This window comes from Gopherus flavomarginatus, chromosome 1 (genome assembly GCF_025201925.1).
Source record: "Gopherus flavomarginatus isolate rGopFla2 chromosome 1, rGopFla2.mat.asm, whole genome shotgun sequence".
Taxonomy (NCBI): domain Eukaryota; kingdom Metazoa; phylum Chordata; order Testudines; family Testudinidae; genus Gopherus; species Gopherus flavomarginatus.
In genome coordinates this window covers 107,650,856-107,673,896 of record NC_066617.1, presented here as the reverse complement: position 1 = coordinate 107,673,896, position 23,041 = coordinate 107,650,856, and the positions used below count along the sequence as shown (strand labels likewise).

The 23,041-nt window shown below is 41.8% G+C and overlaps 1 protein-coding gene across 2 annotated transcripts in view; it reads left to right on the top strand.

The window, feature by feature from the left end:
* Window positions 1-23,041, top strand: part of CHPT1 (choline phosphotransferase 1) — a 39,083-nt gene that overhangs the window by 10,743 nt on the left and 5,299 nt on the right. The window contains exons 2-8 of one of the 2 annotated variants that reach the window (XM_050946003.1): window positions 2,908-2,991; window positions 3,312-3,459; window positions 5,481-5,622; window positions 18,171-18,255; window positions 19,997-20,128; window positions 20,669-20,827; window positions 22,738-22,863. In XM_050946003.1, the coding sequence (XP_050801960.1) occupies window positions 2,968-2,991; window positions 3,312-3,459; window positions 5,481-5,622; window positions 18,171-18,255; window positions 19,997-20,128; window positions 20,669-20,827; window positions 22,738-22,863 (816 nt within the window). In that variant the 5' untranslated portion in view covers window positions 2,908-2,967. The remainder of the gene's footprint in view (window positions 1-2,907; window positions 2,992-3,311; window positions 3,460-5,480; window positions 5,623-18,170; window positions 18,256-19,996; window positions 20,129-20,668; window positions 20,828-22,737; window positions 22,864-23,041) is intronic. The other variant, XM_050945996.1, reaches the window with a different exon arrangement.

Here is a 23,041-nt window from a genome sequence, read left to right as displayed (position 1 = left end):
TTAGATTAATTTAGGAGATTTAAAAGTGCTAGGGTAAATCTACAGAGTTAAGTAGCCTCAAGAATCCAGAAGTGCCCTTGTCAAATGGCCCTGTCCTTTCTACATGGTCACTTTCCTGTCTTCCTGAGGGAAGATGAGCTTGGATTTTCCCCTGTTCCTAGCTTATACAAGTTTTGAAAGTCTTTGTCCCTTTTCATGTTTTGCCTAAAGATGGTAAAACGATTTTGCCTCCTATTTAATAACTAGATTAATGGGAGAAAAAACATAAAAATTATTTTAAAATTTAATGTCAAACTCATATTGGAGGGGGATGGAAACTAGCTTATAATCTTGCATTGGGTTACCATAATGCTGTTTTGCTTTCTGGCTGCCACCAAAATGCTCATGTCAGTTGGAATTTAAATCTTTTTCTTATCCAATTTACAGATAATGCTGAAAGTCTTAAGATGTTAGACTTTTAATTTTCCCCTCACTTAATACTATTTGGGAGAAGGGAGGAACTGTTGGAACATCTTGCTTCATAAATCAATCATTAGGTTTAGCCCTTTGTAAAAATGTGAGTCTAGATTTTTGACCTAAAGATTGGTGGGGATTCAGAGTCCCTAATACTGTGTAAACTATAGTGAAAGTCCAAAAGTCACTGGTTTCATACCTGATCCAAGAGAGACACTACTCTTTGAATGAAAGAATATATATATTTGACCGAATTGTTACAAATAATCAGTAACAATCATGAAGGTATATTTAAACATATCACAGAGATTGCAAGTTTCATCTTGTCGAAGGAGTGAAAAGAGATGAGATAACCCAGCTGGAATAGATGAGGACTTACCAATAAGAAAAAAAACATTTTGACTAGAATTCAAACAGTTGTCTTATTTTACATTGAAGTAATACCAACATAAAAAGCATAACAGATTTTATATTACTACATAAGTAGGAACCCCCACATTGGAGAAGCTTAAACCCAATGACAATGGACATGTTTAAAAATCTTGAAAGCCGTTATTTTCTAAGAGAGCTTCTAAAATTGTGCCAGCTGTTTGCAGGTGCAAGTAGAAATTAGACACCTACAGTAACTACCAAAATTAGTCCTACAATCAGATGAGTATCTAACTAAACTCTGTACTTGCAGAATTGCAAGTGCAATTTAAGGGGTCAGGTTGAGATCCTTTCACAGACTTAGCTAGAATATAGTGAATTCTCAGGGCTTCTTAAAAAGATATTTTAGGTCCTGTTTTTCCTTCCTATCTGATTCCTTTGGGTGACATACTCTGGAGAATTAATCTGATTCTGTACTCAAGACATTCAGATCCTTTATTTCCCCTAGAGTTTTCACTACTTTACTTTTCTTCTGTCATGATGCTAGACAATAGTTATCCAGAAATTTAAAATAGATTTAGCAATGGTCCGGATAAGGATTACTCAGCCTGCTCTTAACTAGGATGATGCTACTATTGCCTCCAAGTCAGAAGTGTACTAGATTCTCATTTGGAAGTTCATTTCAAGGTTAAATGAATTAGGAAGTAGAGAGATACTGATGATCTTTTCTTTCTGAAAGTTACCTAATTTTTTTGTTTAAGTTTAAAAATTCATTTTCTTTTCTGGCTTTGTGAGCAAGACTTTTAAGTTCAAAACTGAATCTTCCTTAAATATGGTCCTAGTTGGAAGGTCTTGCCTTGTGGATTCCTGGGATGGGTCTAAACCTGATGTGTGATTTGTTCTAAACAAACTGGTTCACAAGTGCTATGATGGGATATAATGAACAGGGCTTAAGAACAGCTATCTCACCATACTTCCATTTTTCCCCCTTCTATATTCCCCTCCATGACAACCTCCTGTCCTAACTTAGTTTAAAAGAAGTTTATTATTTTCAGTTGTCAAAATTCTTCCCTTTTCTGGTTTGACTGAGACCACTGGCTGGTTTATGTGGATGTGTACCTGTTATGTGAGGATTTATTTAAAGTGGGTTATTTCCTGTCTCTCAGCCCGACATCTACTCATTAATATTCAGTCTATCCATATAATTTGTAATTTTGTTATCCAGATACACTCACTAACCTTTAATAAACACACTTGGAAAAGGAATGTTATCAATCTTGATTACGATGTATGTGGTACAGCCAAAATTCTGCCCTGTTACACCTGTGAGCTCCCACTGAAGAGGGATTGTACAAGAGTAACCAAGGACAGGATGTAACAGACAGTTCCTACGTAGGGGTAGAAGAGAATTAATTTTCACGATTTCCTATGGGGTTTTATCTATTTGATATAAACATCTTGTATGTAACCTTTCACTTTGTTTCTTCCCAAACAATTTTTTGTGTCAAGTGTGATTGGTAAGAACTAGGGGCAAAAATGTGACCTGGACTAAAACTAGATTTGGGGGTGTATGAGGAAAAGTAATCAGTAAGGACTAGTTTCAAAGTCGTACTGATTTTCTGAAAGGTAAATCTCCCTTCCGAGATGGGACCTCTACCATGGCAAGTCCTGCTAATCTAAAACCCTGTAATGAATGATCAAAACCAACCCCCAATCAATTTAAAACAAGAACTAAATAAATTATCAAAGTCTACATTTAGCAGACAGTTCTTCTTTCTTAAGAAAACCATTTATTTACTTGGGAGAGATTCTGCAAGGCACAAATGGCAGTTAGGCGTCTGCCTGCCATTTGAGCCTTGGAAAAATCTCCAACTTTGTCTATTTAAAAACTAAAACTTCTGTTAAAAGCAGAAAATGCACTAAGTAATTTTGTTGTTTGCATAGTAACTGAAATTTGATATGCAAATATAACCAGTTCTCTAAACACCCAGGAAGAAAATAAAATTTTAAGTTAATCATCTAATTGACTTCAGAAAATTTGAATGAAACACTGAACTCTTTTTTTTTTTTTTTTTTTTTTTTAAGACGCTCCTTTTTGTTTGGGTTCTGTATCCATAAACATGGATAGAACCATTCCTACTAATTATGTGCACCTCTCTCAATTTTCAGGTGAGAAAATTAAAGTTTATTAATCTTTATGCCACTTTAGATAGCTGTATCTATCTAAACTTTTAGTTTTGTAAATGAAAGCACAGGCATGAGGCTGCATAGATTCTGTTTCAGTGATATAAACTGAGCAATTCAGTTCAGATTTACTGCAATTTACACTGCTAAAACTGAAAGAAGACTTTAGCCTGTCTATGGTAGTCTCTTAGCAAAGTACTGCTCTGAAAGCTTTTCATGCAGAGAAAATCTGTAGTATACTCGATTTTTGGCTAATAGTAAGTAATTTGGAACTGATAGTATTGATATTTATGCATCTGTTCCAGGCACCGTTTTGGGTATTCCTCTTGTGTGCAGTAGGACTCTTTGTTTACCAGTCCCTGGATGCTATTGATGGGAAACAAGCCAGAAGAACAAATAGTAGTTCCCCCTTAGGGGAACTTTTTGACCATGGTTGTGACTGTATTTCCACAGGTAACTTTATTTCTTCGTTTTTCAAACTTGGGTGTGGGGGGAGGAGGGGACTGGAAAAAAACTAAATCCTAGTAAGGTACAGTCTGGCCTAATGGATAAAAACTAGACTGGGACTTCGAAATCCTAGATTCTCTTCCTGGCCTGCTGGGTGACTATGAACAAGTCACTTTGCCTGTTGGTGCCTCTGTTTTCCATCTGTAAAATGGGAATAAGACTATTGACCTCATATGTAAAGCTGTTTGAGATCTACTGATGAAAAGTGCTATATGAGACCTAAGTGGTTATTACTTACTAACCTAGAGAGTGGGAAAATATTTTAGAAGTGGCCCTGAGACATGTATAATGCATGTTACCTAGCTCTTGCATATGTACATTGAGAGTATGAAGTGAGTGTGTTCTCTTTATTAAATCTGATCGCTTTTTGTAAGCAATACAGTACATTCAAAGATTTCCTGGGAGAGAAGTGCAGTATCTGTCATAACTTACTTGACAGAAGAACTGACGGCTGGCTTCACTACTTATGTGGCTCAAAACACAATAGTGATGAGGGCTGTATAAGTTTCTAAGATGCTAGATACAGTATAAATACCTGAAGTTCAATTTTAATTTGATGCTAAATTGCCAAGATGAATTAAGGTTTGTAGTACAAACAACAACAAAAGTGGGCTATTAATTTCAGATATTAAGCAGTAGCCAATTAAAAATTGTCTCATGGACAGCAATTCAGAAAAGCATCACTTCAGGGCAGAGAAACGCAAGAACTTGCATGTTTTTGTTTGTTTTGGCTTTTGATGGACGCAAACAATCTAGCCCATCATTTTGATCTCTTTCTTAAAAGGAAATGAAACCTTTTCTAATTAGAAAGATTGAGTCTTGTCAGCATAATCAGGAACTATGAAAGTGAAGTGAGGAAAAGTAAACACACTTAAAAATTGTTAGAACTACAGTACCATGTCAGGAGAGATTGAATTCCTTATTGTTACTTGTATTAGTCATCTCAGCTCTAGTGGAAATGCATACTGTAGACACTAATGTTAAAAAAAAGCTTGAAGGATGGTGTGCCTACTGCCTGGAGATGTTTGATTAACCCAGTAAATAGGACTTGGTATGTGTGAGGGCCCCAAGTCTGGGGATAGGGTGTCGGGGTAGGGCTTTGCAGAGGCCCCCCCTACAGCTCTGGTTACATGGGGCTGACTGAGCTCGGCTCCATACTCTGGGCTTTGTCGGCTCCATCTGGGCCAAATTTGTGAGTGGCGTGACCTGGCGCACAGGGTCACAGTGCCCCATACTCATATTTGAGCTGCCTGCCTTCCCATCGTCATGATGGAGGAGCAGTTGAGTCAAACCTGAGGGCACTGTGATCCCATGCACCAGGCCACAGCAATCTCACGGGACTGGAGCTGCGATGTGATCCTTTGAAACATTCCAGTGACCCAGTTTTGGGTCACAACCCACAGGTTGAGAAACCCTGATCTAAACCTAATGAGACAAGGAACACTACAGTGAGTGCTTAGCTGTGCATGATGTAGCTAAGGTTATCCAAGAGTTCATTTTCTCCCTGTTTTTTACAATATTCCAATTATCTGAAGATGTTGAGATGAAATTCCCTATATAGGTCTGCATTCGATAATGATGTGATGTGTAGTTTTGTTTTTAAATAGACCTCAGGAAAAAAGTTTATTCTAAAATGTAAAACCTATTTTTACAGTAGTTTGTAACTCTCACTATTACTACCTTATAACAAGGTTACCCAACATGTAGCATGCCTCCCTGGTTGTGGGGTGGGGGTGGGAGGAGTTGAAAAGGTATACCTTAAGATGGGTGAGCTTCGAACATCACAATATGGGGTTGTAAAGGACACCATAGGTTTCATTTTCCTGAAGCTTCAAGTTTGGGAAATGCTGTCCAACAAGTCACTATACTATTGAAGCTATTGCAGTCAAACTTTGTCTAGTGTTTATCTTTAAAATTGCAAGTAGTGTAATTATTTATGACTGACTATGCTTACCTCTGCCTTTCAGTTTTTGTTTCCATTGGAGCCTGCATAGCTGTTCGACTGGGAACGAACCCTGACTGGCTATTTTTCTGTTGTTTTGTGGGGACGTTCATGTTTTATTGTGCTCACTGGCAGACATATGTATCAGGCATGTTAAAGTTTGGAAAGTAAGTAGAACTCTTTTCAGAACTGTACATATTTGATCTTTGGATTTGACACATCTCATTTCACCTTCCACCCATCCTTCCCTTCTCCTCTCTCGTAAAAAAAAAAAAAAAAAAAAAAAAAAAATATCTCTTTTATCTGAAGTTTATATCTGGTCCAGGACCTGAAATTCATATCAGAACTGACATTCCTGTTTACAGTTGTCAGATGTCCCTGAGACCTCTGTACAATTGCTATTGATTTGCAATACATTAAACACTATTTCCAGTAATGGCTTCATAAAGTCACTGTTAGTCATTGGGGTGCACAGTGCTTCCCAGAGCTCCAGGAGCACAGTAAGCACTTCACCTCACTTCTCCATTGTTTGAGGAGGGTGCAGAATTTACTCTTTGCTGAGCCTATCCGGGTGTACATGGCCCTATGCCCTTCTACTTTGGGGAGGCTAGTCCTGGAAGTGATGTTAACCTTGTATAGTCCTTACAGTAGTGTGGTCCTTGTACACTCGATGTCCACTCAGTACTAATTCTTGTTCAACTAATCACTCAGACAATCAAGTTTGTTTAGATTTGCAGACGATAATGCTGCCTGCTTCTTGTTTACAGTGTCACCTGAAAGTGAGAACAGGCATTTGCATGGCACTGTTGTAGCTAGTATTCATGGAATCATAGAATATCAGGGTTGGAAGGGACCTCAGGAGGTCATCTAGTCCAACCCCCTGCTCAAAGCAGGACCAGTTCCCAACTAAATCATCCCAGCCAGGGCTTTGTCAAGCCTGACCTTAAAAATCTCTAAGGAAGGAGATTCCACCACCTCCTTGGGTAACCCATTCCAGTGGTTCACCACTCTCTGAGTGAAAAAGTTTTTCCTAATATACAACCTAAACCACCCCCACTGCAACTTGAGACCATTACTCCTTGTTCTGTCATCAGGTACCACTGAGAACAGTCTAGATCCATCCTCTGTGGAACCCCCTTTCAGGTAGTTGAAAGCAGCTATCAAATCCCTCCTCATTCTTCTCTTCTGCAGACTAAACAATCCCAGTTCCCTCAGCCTCTCCTCATAAGTCATGTGCTCCAGCCCCCTAGTCATTTTTGTTGCCCTCCGCTGGACTCTTTCCAATTTTTCCACATGCTTCTTGTAGTGTGGGGCCCAAAACTGGACACAGTACTCCAGATGAGGCCTCACCAATGTCGAATAGAGGGGAATGATCACATCCCTCGATCTGCTGGCAGTGCCCCTACTTATACAGCCTAAAATGCCATTAGCCTTCTTGGCAACAAGGACACACTGTTGACTCATATCCAGCTTCTCATCCACTGTAACCCCTAGGTCCTTTTCTGCAGAACTTCCTAGCCATTCGGTCCCTAGTCTGTAACAGTGAATGGGATTCTTCCGTCCTAAGTGCAGGACTCTGCGCTTGTCCTTGTTGAACCTCATCAGGTTTCTTTTGGCCCAGTCCTCTAATTTGTCTAGGTCCCTCTGTATCCTGTCCCTACCGTCCAGCATATCTACCACTCCTCCAAGTTTAGTGTCATCTGCAAACTTGCTGAGAGTGCAGTCCATGGCATCCTCCAGATCATTAATGAAGATATTGAACAAAACCGGCCCCAGGACCGACCCTTGGGGCACTCCACTTGAAACCGGCTGCCAACTAGACACGGAGCTGTTGATCACTATCCATTGAGCCCGACGATCTAGCCAGCTTTCTATCCACCTTATAGTCCAATCATCCAGCCCATAATTTTTTAACTTGTTGGCAAGAATACTGTGGGAGACCATATCAAAAGCTTTGGTAAAGTCAAGGAATAACACATCCACTGCTTTCCCCTCATCCACAGACCCAGTTATCTCCTCATAGAAGGCAATTAGGTCAGTCAGGCGTGACTTGCCCTTGGTGAATCCATGCTGACTGTTCCTGATCACTTTCCTCTCCTCTAAGTGCTTCAGAATTGATTCCTTGAGGTACGCTAAGTGCTGCATATGGTGTTCCAAGAAGGAGGAGTGCTAGGCAGAGACGGGCTTCACCTAACGAAGAGAGGGAAGAGCAAGATATTTACATGTGAGATGCACTAAGGATCCATATATCCCTTCATGCTTTAACCACTGTTCCAGGGGACCATGCATCTATGCTGATGACAAGTTCTGCTTGATAACCATCCAAAGCAGTGTAGACCAATACATGTTCATTTTCATCATCTGAGGCAGATGCCACCAGCAGAAGGTTGATTTTTCTTTTTGCTGGTTTGGGTTCTGTAGTTTCCCCATTGGAGTGTTGCTCTTTTCAGACTTCTGAAAGCATGCTCCACACCTCGTCCCTCTCAGATTTTGGAAGGCACTTCAGATTCTTAAACTTTGGGTTGAGTGCTGTAGCTATCTTTAGAAATTTCATATTGGTATCTTCTTTGCTTTTTGTCAAATTTGCAGTGAAAGTGTTCTTAAGACGAACAATGTGCTGGGTCATCATCTGAGACTGCTATAACATGAAATATATGGCACAATGCAGGTAAAACAGAGCAGGAGACATACAATTCTCCCTCAAGGAGTTCAGTTACAAATTTAATTAACACATTATTTTTTTTAACAAGCATCATCACCATGGATGCATGTCCCCTGGAATGGTGGTTGAAGCATGAAGAAGGATATGAATCTTAGTGCATCTGGCACATAAATATCTTGCGATGCCAGGTACAATAGTGCCATGCGAATGCCTGTTCTCGCTTTCAGGTGACGTAATTAAGAAGTGGGCAGCATTACCTGCCGTAAATGTAAACAAACTTATTTCTCTGAGCAATTGGCTGAACAAGAAGTAGAACTGAGTGGACTTGTAGGCTCTGAAGTTTTACATTGTTTTGTTTTTTGAGTGCAGTTATGTAACAAAAAACCTACATTTGTAAGTTGCACTTTCATGATAAAGAGATTTCAATTCACCTCATACAAGTACTGTAGTGCAAAATACTATTTCTTTTATCATTTTTACAGTGCAAATATTTGTAATATAAAGTGAGCACTGTACACTTTGTATTCTGTGTTATAATTGAAATAGATATATTTGAAAAAGTAGAAAAACATCCAAAATATTTAATAAATTTCCGTTGGTATTCTATTGTTTAACCGTATGATTAATTACGATAATTTTTTTGAGTTAATCACGTAAGTTAACTGCAATTAATCGACAGCCATAACTAGTATACTAAATTGATGAGCCTTATGAGAAGTACCTGCATAGATTAGTCCATTTTATAAGTACATATTGAAGCACATAACAGCAGACACTCTCGAAAAGGATTTATTAGGTACTCTGCATGTTCTGTATCATTTAAATATACATTTCCCCTTAGAGTGCAAAAGTGCATCCAAATGCTAAATGTCAGTTCTTTCATATTACAATTTTAATGACTCTCTCTTTTTTGCAAATTTTGGGTGATTTAACTGGGAGCAACTCTTACATTTTTCTCAACTTGTAAGTACAGAGCTGATGAAAGGGGTCTGAATGAAGATACTGGAGTCTACATAGCTCTGTCCACAGTAGCAGAGCACAAATGGTGGCAGTGGAAGCTTTTCTACCAATTCAGGTCTAAGGGACATTGGCAATCTTCCCTCTAAAATGAGAAGATAATTGAATCTTCTCCCTCTTCTGTTCTTGGGTCCCTTTGCTGAAACTGCCAGCAAGGGCTGTGACTTTTCTGTGTGATGTGAATAGCTATGTACTAGATCGCTTCATAGCATTAAATGATGATCAGACATTTGGACACTACTAACCAGAGCCGGCTCCAGGCCTCAGTGCACCAAGCGTGTGCTTGGGGCAGCATGCCGCGGGGGGCGCTCTGCCAGTTGCCGGGAGGGCGGCAGGCGGCTCCGGTGGACCTCCTGCGTGCTTGGGGCGGCGAAATGGCTAGAGCCGGCCCTGCTACTAACCTAGGTTGGATTAGAACCAATGGCACAATCTCGCTACTGGTGGTCTGAGCCAACCAATGCCCTGAAGAGCAGACAGACATTCATGTGAAGTTGCAAAACTGAGATCCTTTTAAATGGTGCTGATGCACATCCTTGTCTTTTTTTTTTTTTTATATTCATAGTTCTTTTGTCCTACAAATACACAAGACAACACTGTTTGGCAGTCTAGAGGAACTAGAGTCTATTTAAACATTTTAAATTTAACTTCACATGTATGGTGTAAGTTCTGTGCACATAAGCTTTGTTCACTACGTAACTGACATATAGTAAGTGCTAGTAGCTTTCAGACATGGATCTTCAAGCACTTTGTAAAGATGGGCATTTATTACAGATGACGAAATGCAGGGAGAGAGAGTTGAGTTGAATACCTCAGGTGAGTCATTGAGACAGAGTTGGCAGTGAACCCAAGTCTTTAAACATTATATCATTTCTCCTGCTGTGTGTATTAAGAACTGTTGGCACAAAAAGATAGACTGGCTTTGCTACAATAATGACTTACAGTAGTGAAGTAGTCTTTAAATATATTACGGTACAGGGTATTTCCCCAGGTAAGTGTGTGTCAATAACAAAATCCTTTACATGAGTCCCAAAAATTTACTTCGAGCAGCAGTATTCTTTATACAAATAAAGTATAAGGCAAAAGCTGGCAACGCAGACTTTGCAAGGTGGAACCTTTTCGGATCTTTTTGATTCTACACGTATTGTTTACTTTGCTGTATGTTCAGGGCCTATGTGGTTTTAGGTTCTTTTTAGGTTTTAAAGGGTGAGTGGGTATTACCTTGTAAATGGGGTTTTAAGTCTGGTCTACTTTAGTGTTTAATTGGCATGTCTGCTCTCTGTCTTACCTAGCACTTTTGTTTGGCAGGGTATTCAATACAGAGATTTGGTCCCAACGCTAAGGAGCCTTGAATGGCAAAAGCAATGTTCAGGAGATCATTAGTTTTATAACTTTGTCCTCCTAATAAAGAATTGTTGATATTATCTCAATAGTTTGTTGTATGCGTTCAAATGTTATCTCCAAATTAAAACTTCTCTTCATTCAAATAAGAAAAGACAGTGAGTCCAGATAACTTTGGACAGGTCTGTAGAATCTTTGGCAGTGTAAACATTGCTAGTTTACTATAGATTAATTTTTAAAAAATCATGCCATCCAGAAATTTATACGCATGCTCTATTAGAGGCTACTTTATGGGTTTTGGGTAGAACTAGAGAGAATCTCTCCTCCCTTCTCAGTGACACCCACTGGAAATTGTCCAAATCTTAAGCCAAATAACAAACCAGAGTTTTAAAGATTGGAAGACCCTTGGAATGCATACTGTTGGCCTGCTGTTCACCACAGGAACTTATTTCGAAATCAAAACTAACTGGCCAACTCTCCTACTGGTACCAATACCTTCAAGTTAGGCACTGTTTCTCAATTTTCTAGAAGAGTTATTCTTCTTTGAGTGCTTGCTCATCTTGATTCCATGCTAGGTGTGTGTATGTACCACATGCACAGTTGCCAGAGATTTTTCCCCTCAGTGGTATCTGTAGGGCCCGCTGTAGTGCCTCCTGGAACCCCACACACATGTGCTGGTATAAGGGGCACCACCAGCTCTAAAACCTCCCAGTTAGTTCTTACTGCCCATGATGGCTGCTTGGAATGATCTTCTTGCTCTTGCAAGGCTTCCCTAACAGTGGTTTAGACTCTGATCTCTATTGTGTATAGTTTTTGTAGTTAGCAAATTTAGTTACCAGTTAGTCTTAGTGCACGTAGTATAGACAGCAGTCCCAGCTGTAGAGAGACATCATCCCAGGGGCTGTGCATGCCATGTACCTCCTGCGGCAAGCCCTTGCCTGTGAGTAATCCACATTTGGCCTGTCTAAAGTGCTCAGGGAAGCTCATGTTAAGGAAAAGTGTAAGATCTGCAGGGGCTTCAAACTGCAGACTCAGAAAGACAGATATTCACTTGAAGGCTCTATTAATGGAGGCAGCCCTCAAGACCATCCTCGGAGCCATCTTGCTCCAAATCGGGGCCGAGCACTTCAGCCTCCATGCAAAGTGCTCCACCAGCACCGTGCTCTTCCCGGCATCATTCTCCATCCCCAGTGCTGAGGAAGCAGCACAGGAAATAGCGTGCTGAGAGAGGGCATTCTCTAGTGCCAAAGAGAGGAGCAACTGATGTAGTGAGACCCATTCCAGGCCATTCGTCCTCCCTAGAGCCACGGTTGGCTCTGGCAACTCTGCTTAAGCACCGAGCCTGGTTCAGGACCCGACTCCAGGGAGCGGTTGTGGTACCTTGCACTTGTGGGCCCCCTCAACTCCAGAGGATTTCCAGGCTGCAAAGGACTTGATGTCCCTCCCAATACCGCCCACTCCCCAAGATCCTGTACCAGCCAGGGCTACCTTGGGACAGAAGGGCACAAGGGGCAGAGCGCTCCTTTGCAACACCAGCCATAGCGGTGCCTTCCAGAAGAAAGCCCTCCATGGCCCCACGGCAACAGTCCCTGACCTGATATCAGTCACCGAACCCCCAGCACCGCCTGGAGGCAGAATCGGAGACCACGGAGGACCTGTACCCGGGAGATGAATCCTCTTCAGAGTCTGAAATGGGATCCTTCACCCGCCAAAGTAGTACTGGTACCCATAGGTGCGGACTCTGTGTGCGCTCTGGGCTGCAGCCCCCCATCAGCTCCTTCCACTGCCTCCCTCCTGCTGCGACATGCAGGAGGTGCTGGGGGGAGTAGGTAGAGGAGTGGGGGGAGGGTGGGCTCGTGGAATCGGGTGGAGGCAGGAAGGGGCAGGGACTTGGAGGAAGAGGTGGAGTGGGGGCAGGGCTTGGAGTGGAGCAGGCATTGAGCACTCCCTGGGAAAGGACAAAGTCAGCACCTCTGATGGTACCTGACTTATGCACCAGACTTCAGTACAGGCCCTGCAGTCAGTGCTTGGCCATCAGGACATTGGCCCATCCAGTGGCAGAACTGGAATTCATGACGGTTTCCCCCGGCTCCGGGCCCCTTCCCAGCAGTCAGACTCCGTCATGTCCAAAAGACGAGCCACTGCATCGTCCCAACTGGCACCAGACCCTGACTCTGGCACCAAAGTCACTAAAGTGGTCGCAGTGGAGGTGGTACAGATGGAGAAGGAAGGACCAGGCCCTCCTATGGCTTTAGCTGCCTCCTCTTTGTCCCTAGATGAGGCAGTAGCAGGCCCTTCTAACCCACTCCTGCCAGATGATTTCAGGGCCCCTCAGGAGCTCCTGAAATGAGTCACCACAAAGCTGGGGCTGGAAGTAAAGGAGCTAAATGAGTCCATACACAGCCTGATTGATATCTTGGCCACAGTGGCTTCCTCCAGAATGGCCCTCCTAGTCAATGAGGTGGTGTTGGGACTAGTCAGGGCTCTGACAGATCCCTTTCTCTCTGTCCCCACCTCAAAAAGAGCGGAAAAGTAGTACTACATACGGGCCAATGTGTTTGAGTACATGTATTCACATCCCCTCACCCCCCAAGGTCCCTGGTAGTGTCAGCTGTGAACGAGAGGGACAGACAAGATCAGTCCATCACCACCCCCAAAGAATAAAGAGGCTAAGACGCGATATCTGTTCGGAAGAATGGTTTATTCCACGGGCAATCTCCAGCTCCGTATCTCTAACCAGCAGACATTGCTAGGGAAGTATGATTTTAACCTGTGGGACACAGTGGCCAAGTTCAAGGACATCCTGCTGCAGGAGTTCATGGCCATCCTGGAGGAAGGCAAAACAGTGGCCAGGGCCTCCCTCCACGCAGCTCTGGATGTGGCTGACTCTGCAGTCAGAACGATGGCATCGGAGATCACCATGAGGCACTGTTCGTGGTTCCAGTCACCAGGCGTTTCGCACAAAGTGCTGCAGTTAGTCCAGGACCTTCCCTTTGAGGGTACCTCTCTGACCTCTGAGCAGACAGACTCCACAACTGCACTGCCTCAAAGACTCGAGAGCCATGCTCCACTCTCTAGGTCTGGACAAGCTCCTGGCCTCCAGGAAGCATTTCAGGCCTCAATAGCCTCCCAAATTTATGGGGCCTCCCAGGCAGGAATCCAGTAAGAGGGAAGGGCTATAAGAGCTGTCAGCCCCTACCTTCTACCTCAGTCTCAGTAGAGTGGGTCGACAGGACTTTTGAGGGTACACTCGAGGATGGCATGATAGATTCAATTCAGAATCCATTCCCCTTTTTGGTTTTAGACTGCCTATCGCCCTTCTGCACTGTGTGATCCTGCATAACATTGGACCATTGGGTGCTCAGTACTGACACAGTTGAATACACCCTGAGTTTTTCATCTCTCCCTACCACTCCCCAACCCCATCCCTCTTCACGGACCTTTCTCACAAGCAACTTCTCATCTAGGGGCTGTAGAGGAAGTTCCAAGGTTTGAGAGGCAAGGGGTTTTACTCCCAATATTTCCTAATCTGGAAAGGTAAAGGGGCCCTGTGGCTCATCCTGGACCTGTGTCACCTCAACAAATATCTCAAGAAATAGAGGCCAGGGAGACCATGCAGAACCTCAGTCATTCCTTCCCTGGATCCAGGAGATTGGTACACTTCTCTCGATTTAAAGGACGCTTATTTCCACGTTCCACAGACACAGGAGATTCCTCTGGTCCATGGTGGGCCAGTGCCACTACCAGTTCACTGCGCTTCCTTCAGACCCATGGATTTTAACAAAGCATATGGTAGTGGTTGCAGCCTGCCTGAGATGTCAAGGTGTACAAATCAACCTGTACCTTGACAATTGGCTGATCAAAGGCCACTTGTAGGCTCAGGTTCAGCCCAGCATTGGCATAGTATGGGCCACTTCTTGGACACTGGGCCTGTTAATAAACTCACAGAAATCGACACTAGTCCCGGTGCACAGAAGAGAGTTCATAGGGGCAGTGCTTGACTCCATTTAGGCCAAGGCCTACCTGCCAGAGGCCTGGTTCCAAACTGTCAGATCTTATCGCCCATGTCAAAGATCACCCACTTATGACCACCTGGGTGTGCCTCAAACTGTTAGGTCACATGGCAGCATGTACCTATGTGGTGTAGTACACGTGGCTGGCGTCAGTCTGCTCCCAGGCAAACACAACTTGGACTCGGTTCTCATGATTCCGTCAACCGTCTTAGCTTCTCTGATTTGGTGGGCAGAGCCGCGTTCAATGACGAAAGGGGTGCCTTTCACTGCCCCATCCTTGACAGTAATCTTGGTTTCGCATGCATCAAACCTGGGGTGGGGAGCCAGCCTCAGTACACTTGGAACCCAGGGTCCCTGGTCTCAGGAAGACCTCTCCCTGCACATAAATGTCAGGGAACTCAGGGTGATAAACTTGGCCTACCAGGCGCTGCTTCGTTTGCTCTCGGAAAAGTTGTGCAGGTCTTGACGGACAATGTGGCCTCAATATTTTACGTCAGCAGACAAGGGGGAGCTTGCTCAGACCTGTGTCAAGAAGCCCTCCAACTGGGACTTCTGTGTGAACCACAGCGTTCGTCTTGAGGTGGCACACATCCCGGTAGACTGGAATCGTTGGTGGATCACGTCACCACAAGTGGTTTCTTCACCCAGACCTTGCCAGAATTATCTTCCAGAAGTGGGGGGACTCCCAATGTGAATCTGCTCAACACCAGACAGAACAGGAAATGCCACTGGGTTCTGTTTGATGTCCGGGCTCAGCAACGGCCCCCTGTCTGACGCATTCCTGTCTCCTGGGCAGTCGGACTGCTGCATACTTTCCCACTGATTCCCTTGGTACACAAGGTGCTCTTAAAGATCAAGAGGACAAGGCGAAGGTTATCATGATAGCTCCGGCGAGGCCACGCCAGCACTGGTTCAGCATGCTTCTGGACCTCTCGGTAGCAAGTCCAGTAGAGCTCCTACCCTGTCTGGACTTGATTTTTGCAAGACCGTAGCTGGTTGCTTCACTAGACCCTTGCTATACCTGACAGTGGCTTCTGCGCGGCCGAACCCTGAGAAGCAGACCTGCTCAGATTAGGTAGCAGGAAACCCTCCACCCAAGCTACCTACTTGGTTAAGTGGAAACATTTCACTTGTTAGGCCTCTGAATGGAATTTTTCTCCATCTCTGTCTTCCCTGCAGTCCATCTTGGACTATTTGTTCCACCTAAAGGATCAGGGTGTAGCTCTGCCATGGGTCAAAGTTCACTTTACAGCCATCTCAGCCTTCCATCCTCTAGTCTAGGGCAGATCAGTCTTCTCCCATGAGGAGATGATCAGGTTCTCAAAGGTTTGGAAAGATTCTACTCTCAGGTTTGTGGCCCGATTCCCCCATGGAACTTAAACCTGGTCCTGTCAAAGCTCACGGGGGGCTCTCCTTCAAGCTGTTGGCATTTTGTTCCTTATTGCTCCTTCGGTGGAAGGTCACCTTCCTGGTGGTGATTATAACAGCCAGAAGGGTCTCCAAAATCAAAACCCTGACAGCAGGATCCCCCTCTTCCCCCCCCCCCCCCCCCCCCGTATATGGTGTTCTTCAAAAACAATGTCCAACTATGCCCCCACCCGGCTTTCCTCCCAAAGGTGGTGGTGCAGTTCCATAACAACCAGGACATTTTTCTGTCTGTCTTCTTTCCAAAGCCTCACAGCACCAATGAGGAATGTTGTCTACACACATTAGATGTTAGGCAGGCCATGGTCTTTTATATCTAAAGGTCTAAGCCCTTCCACAAGTCTATGCAGCTTTTGGTAGCTATGGCAGACAGGAGAGAGGACTATCTTCCCAGATAACTGCCTACATCCAAGCTTGCTATGAGCAGGTGAAGGTTCTGCCTCTGGCCATCGTGAAGGCTCATTCCACAAGAGCCCAGGCTTCATCAGCATTCCTTTTGCAGTTATCAGTTGGGAACATCAGCAGGGCTGTGACATAGGTGTCAATTCGTACCTTCATGTCCCACTATGCCATCACCCAACACACCTGTGACAACACCAGTTTCAGGAGAGCAGTGTAGCAATCAGCCCATCCATGAACTCAGAGCCCACCTCCCAGGGATATTGCTTGTCACCTAGCACGGAATCGACATAAGCAAGCACTTGAAGAAAAAATGGTTCCTAATCTTTCGTAACTGTTTTTCCTCAAGATGTGTTGCTCATGTCCATTCCATGACCCGCCCTCCTACCCCTCTGTCGGAGTTACGAGTAAGAAGGAAATGAGAGGGTGCGGAGCCAGTGACGCCTCTTGTACTGGTGCATGTGCATGAGGTCCAGGGGGCACTAGGGTCAGCCCTACAGATACCACTGAGGGAAAAGATCTCTGGAAACTGTGCACATGGTGCACACACACCAAGCATGGAATGGACACAAGCAATACATCTCAAAGAACAACAGTTGCGGAAGGTTAGTAACCAGTTTTTTTTAACACAGAAACTCCATTAATAGAAGTAATGGCTTTTGGAAGGTTGGAAACAATAAATAAATACATTAAAAAAAGATATAAATTTGTTAGGAAAGTTTTTTGCAGAGATGCCTATATATGATGAGGTGGGAGAAGGATTTGGATAGACCAATTACCTCAGGGGAATGGCTTTCCTCTGGAAAAATGGACAAGCAATCTCAGTCTCCAAGAGAGATTTTCTTTAAGATACAATTTAAAATAGTACTTCACAGGAGTCAGATGGTATTTAACAAACATGATAGATTTGAATGGGGGATAACAGTTGGAGAAATTATGGTAAAAGAGGGGACTATATGCATATATAGTGGACATGTCCAGTCATTAGAGAATATTGAGATGTGATTAGTTACCAAATATTGCAAATTGTTTGGTAATACATATCCAACAGTCCTTTGGCAGTCCTCCTGGGGCTTCCTAGCAGAAATGGTCACATAAAAGGAAATGAAGAATCTTAGCCACTAGTAGGTACTACATTACTGATTAACCTCTCACTAGAAAAAGGAAAAATAATCTAAAACTAGAGGAATGGTTTTGTTTAAAAAAAAAAAAAAAAAAAAAAGCCAAGTTATGGAAAAATCAATGCATCAATTTCATATCTAGCAAAATACACATGACAAACAGATGTGTGATATTTGGCTGCCATTTATTCAATACTCAAAGTACATTTGCCTGCAAAAATACCCAGCATACCTGTCTAATATTAGTGAATATTGATGTTTTGATAATCACACCATTTGATAAATGACTAGCCAGTTTCACTCAATTTAATAAAACAGCCCCTGGATGGTATAAAGACTCACTGCAATATGAATAAAACCCTGTTAAATAGAGAGATCTGATGATGAGAGTATTGTTTGTTTTTTCTTAAAAGCTCACTGTTATAATTATTGTTTTGCTTAATATTTATGACAATGATTTGTAAGCATGTTAAAATTTCCTAAATAGCTATACAGTACTAAAAAAAAAAGAAAAAAAAATCCCATGTTTTCTGTGCATAACTGTAAACGATATACGGTATTTAGCAACGTATGTTTTTGCTTTAGTTGGTATGTAGAATTTTGTGGTCACAGAAATCATGTCTTTTATATACATGGCATGTCCTGAATGGATACATTTTAATTACCTAATAATTTATTCCCATTCCCTCCCCCCAACAAACAGATGTATGAACTAAGCCTGCTTCGTCTTTTCTTTCTAGGGTTGACGTAACTGAAGTTCAGATAGCCATAATGATCCTCTTCTTGATGTCTGCATTTGGTGGAACTACTATGTGGGACTATAAGGTAAGTGTATCAAGCATTCAGACTTCCAGTTTTATCTGAAGCTGTCATGTGCAGGTGTGTTGATGTTTAGTAATTGCTTTTCAAATCTTCTGTGTTCAGTTTGTTGTATTTGTTAAATCTTATTTTTTATTTCATTTTAATACATACAAAAGTTGCTTTATATACTTATTATAGGATGCCTGTTTCCATGTAGTTCAGTACTGTATCGCTTGGATGTGATGGTGTGGTTTCCTATGCATGAATTTAGAGCTACACAGAGGAAAAAGACCCCATCTGCCATATATAAACTTCAGGCCTGGAAAATACATTTTGATTATAGTTCAAAGGAATCTTATCCACCGTCTCTATTTTTCATATGTAATAGTTTCTATTACATCCAATTTTTATATTTAATTATTCCTGTACCATAAATTTCTGCTCAAAATTATTTTTAAAGTAGATTGTCAAAATTGTAAAACTGTCCATTAAAATCTACAAATCCAATGGGCTAAATTTTGCTTTATGCTGATGTAAATATGGAGTAACTGTTAAAGTTAATAGAGCTGCACTGGATTTACACTGGTGTAAGAGCTGATCTGGCACCATAACTTTAAAATGTCTACCCAGCAGTGTTCTGGCATCAGTATATCAAAAAATATTTCCAGTCTATTTGAGGGAAAGGGGAACAGCTCATATATTTCATGTAGAATAGGACCATATAGGATTGAATGCAAATATTTTTAAAAGTTGGAAACAATTTCAGTGAAGCCTGCTGTATACTGGACTGTAGTTCCTATTCCTGGTGGTGGTTTCATCTGTACAATACACAATACTAGTTGATTGGAATAGATATTAATATCATGCAACATCAAGTTAATTTTGCAGTCTGTATTATTTTGGTAATGTTTTATTGTACCTGACTCATTCATCAATCTGGCAATTACGAAATGGCAAGTTTTTAGAGGGAAATGCTGTCTGAAACAGTTAGGTTTTCTTCTCCCCAAATAGCTTTTGTTCTCTTTCTGAAACTATTAAGATTGAAATGCAAACCGTAAGTGAGATCTTTAGACTTCACAAACTTGGCTTAATGACTGTATATTCTTTTTGCGTTAATTGGTGGATTGTTTTGAGATGCAGGGGTCCCTGCCTTTGATTTAACGTTAAAGAAAAAACAAGTCTGTCTCCAAAAATATGTAGTCCATGGTTTCAGAAAATTTATTGCTACTCTTTTTTTAACCCTTTGCTGCCTTGGAAGTTTTCTTGAAACTGCATTTGACTCTAAAAGGTAAATATTTTGTTAAATCTATATCTGGGTAATATACATAATGCAAAGATACATCATATGGCATATTATGTAACATAATCACAACGCAGGCAGATGGAGTTTGCATTTCCTGTGGTGCTCCATTGTGCTGACCAATGAATTTAGAAAGAACTATCCTTTTTCCTCTGACACAGATTTCTGTGGAATCAAATTTGAAATAGTTAGCAAAAGTATAAAAAGAGCTTTTTAATGATGTTGCAAATACAGATGAATTTCAAGGGCAGAATTTAACCTCCTACTTCTCTAGGACTTAAACCCCCCAAAAAGGCATCTTAAGGGCAGGACTAAACTCTGAAATTGTTGATTTGAGTATAAGTTTCAAGGAAAAAGGATAGTTAAAATAAAGCAATACAAATTGTTTTTGGAGTCTTCAGCAGCAGTTTAACTTTTTCCAAGGAACAATGTCCTTTAATTTTTTTTAAACATTTTTCTTGCAAGATCCCTTTGCTAGACCTAAAACTGAAGACTTTTCCTGTTCTTGGAATAGTGGGTGGAGCATTATTTTCCTGTTCCAACTATTTCCATGTCATCTTTGGTGGTGGAGTTGGCAAAAATGGATCTACAATCGCAGTAAGCTATTTTAGAATTTAAACTGTATTCTAATATTGGGGTGGGGAAGAAAAGGGGGTTATTGTGTTGTCTGGTTTGTATGTTAAATTCTTACATTACAAAAAAGTTAGTACTTCTGACCATCTTACTGATCGAGTATTTAAGCAATCTAATACATTGATTCTACTGTTTGATATACCTTAATGCTGTCTGTAAAGCCATTAAATATATATGAATGAGACAGCTAATAAGAACTCAACTCCAGTGGTAATCCAAGTCATGTTTTCTGTATATCCTTGATTAGGGGTCTTGTATTGTCAGAGAAACTGCAATGAGGTTTGAGTTTATAAAATATAACGGGAAAGAAAAGTCAGTGCGAGTGCCCCTGCTGCACAGCAGCTCAGGACCTGATTTTTTTCTTTCAGACATGTTGAGTACATGTGACTTCATTTGGCTTTTAGTGCAAGTTGTGGTTGGTCAGCAGTCCTAAAAATTGGGCCCAAAAATTTATGGTATGATTCAGGTTATGATGAGAAACATTTTCTGCTTTGTGTGTTTCAGGGCACTAGTGTTCTTTCACCAGGCCTCCATATAGGACTAGTTATCACTTTGGCAATAATGATCTATAAAAAATCTACAACTCAGCTGTTTGAAAAGCACCCTTGCCTTTATGTCTTAACATTTGGATTTGTGAGTGCTAAGATCACACAAAAATTGGTGGTAAGAAATCTTGTCTGTTTGTTGTTGTTGGATGTATTTGGTACTTATGAAAGTGAGGAATATTGTAAACTCTCCCACTCAACTCTGCTAATGTACCCTGTTGGTTATTGCAGAACCTCTACTACAACTAACTTGGGCCTATCAGAGACTGGCTGGAATTCACCGGGGGAACCTAACTGCCACTTGAGGTGGCCATGTTCAAAATTTAGTCCTCAAAACACAAGGTGCTTAAACTCCCTAGGCTCCTAACTTCCCCTGGTAAAATTCCCTAGGTGCCTCAACTTTCACTGGAGTGAAATGGAGGCTGCCACCTCAGTCCTGCCATCAGTGTGCAGCTTAGTATCTAACTTTCACCTGTGCCACAGCAGGGTTCACAAATTAGATATTTATCCACTATCTCTTCTGTGGGATCCAATCCAGTAGATGTGCTCAGAGGCCTCCATAGAGCATAGCAACTGGATTGGGGCCTGCACAAAACAGCCTGAGGAGCAGGTGGTGATGACTCTGCCTGATCCAGAACTTGGTTCTCCTATGTCCCAGATGAGTGCCTTAATTACTGGACTATAGGGGTGTCTCAGTCTCTCTTGTTGAAACTGTTTCACTTTTATAAAATAATTATTCATTGGGCCAAAGAGGGGGAGAATGCAATTTCATAACCCACTGGTTGGGGCACTAACCTATGATGCAAGAGACTCAAATTCAAGGCCATGTGCCACTATTTAATTAAATAGTCAAATATTTTGTACAAAGTGGGACAGCTTCAACAGGAGATATCAAGACCCATCCAAGAATATCCTATAGCCCAGTGGTTCAGGCATTCCTGCCTTAACCTTTTAATCTTTAGACTAGGGCATACAGAGTTCTTCTAGACAACTGAAATTACAATGTTATGTTTATATACTTTTTTTTTTTTTTTTCATTTGTAAGAGGGCAAGACTCACCAGATCGAGATCTGCCTTACCCAGACAGGAAACCATAAACTCAACAAGCTCATTAGCATTATTCTGGATATAAATATTGGAGGACTTTTGTCTTGTTACTCTTTTGGTATGGGTACAGACTCTGAATATTCCAGGTGTCTTAACAAACCTTCACTGTATAGCTAAACAGCAAAGTATTTGCTTCGAGTTGAGAAGCAACTACTTGGCTTACAGTAAGCATGGCACAGACTCACCGTTTAGACTTCACAAGTGCATACAGAGCAGAGAAACAAGGAAGGACTGGATTCAGAAGGCACATTAAGACTGTTTTGAAGGTGTACAAGAACTTGTAAACACAGCTAGTTACCAGTCAGAAGGGGAGAAGGCCTTTGGGAAGGAAGAGCTATATGTGCAGTTGTTACATAGCTGGACTGGATCCAAAGATAGCTTTTTCTACTTAATGGAAGTCTCTGTAGCTAACACATTGACAGCAGTAACATATAGGATCAGTCAGTGTCACTGTTTTGTTGTCTAGTCACATGAGCTTCATGGTGGCATCACTTTCTTTGTTATGGGTGGTGAAGGGAGAAACTTGCATACTTATGCTTCTTTTGTGTAAAGAGGTTCTAGGGGTAACACCAACAGCAATGCTGAAACTAATTGAGCAGCAAGCAGGCATGTATTAGAGAGGCAGAGGAGACAGGGTGAGCCAAAAGCAGATTTTGTGGTGGTGTTCTTGGGCTCACCCAAAAGACCTTGCTAAATAGTAGCAGAGCTTAAAGTAACTTTAAATAGAAAATGTCCTTATTAAAACCCCCAGTTTTTATTAGCCAATTGAACAGGTTGACTGTCCCTTTTAAGAGCATTATTTATTTGTACTGTTCCTTAATTTAAATATTTGTTACCATAATAGTTCATATTCTCAAAGTAAATTTTTCATTGATGCCAAATGTCAAACTTTGTAGCTATATCGAATCTTGTTTTATGTAGGTGGCCCACATGACAAAAAGTGAGCTCTATCTTCAAGATACTGCATTTATTGGGCCAGGTCTTCTATTTTTGGACCAGTACTTCAACAGTTTTATTGATGAATATATTGTTCTATGGATAGCGTTGGTAAGCATTTGTTTTAAACTTTTAATTTACAAATCCACCGAAACAGTGTTAAATACTTATTTTCATATGGAAGCCTATATAAGGGGCAGGTTGAAAACTCAGTCCCTCTTTTCCGATGCTATCATTTAAACTAGTTGTTTCCCGTGCCGTAACAAGGGCAAGGTGAGTGAGGCACTTG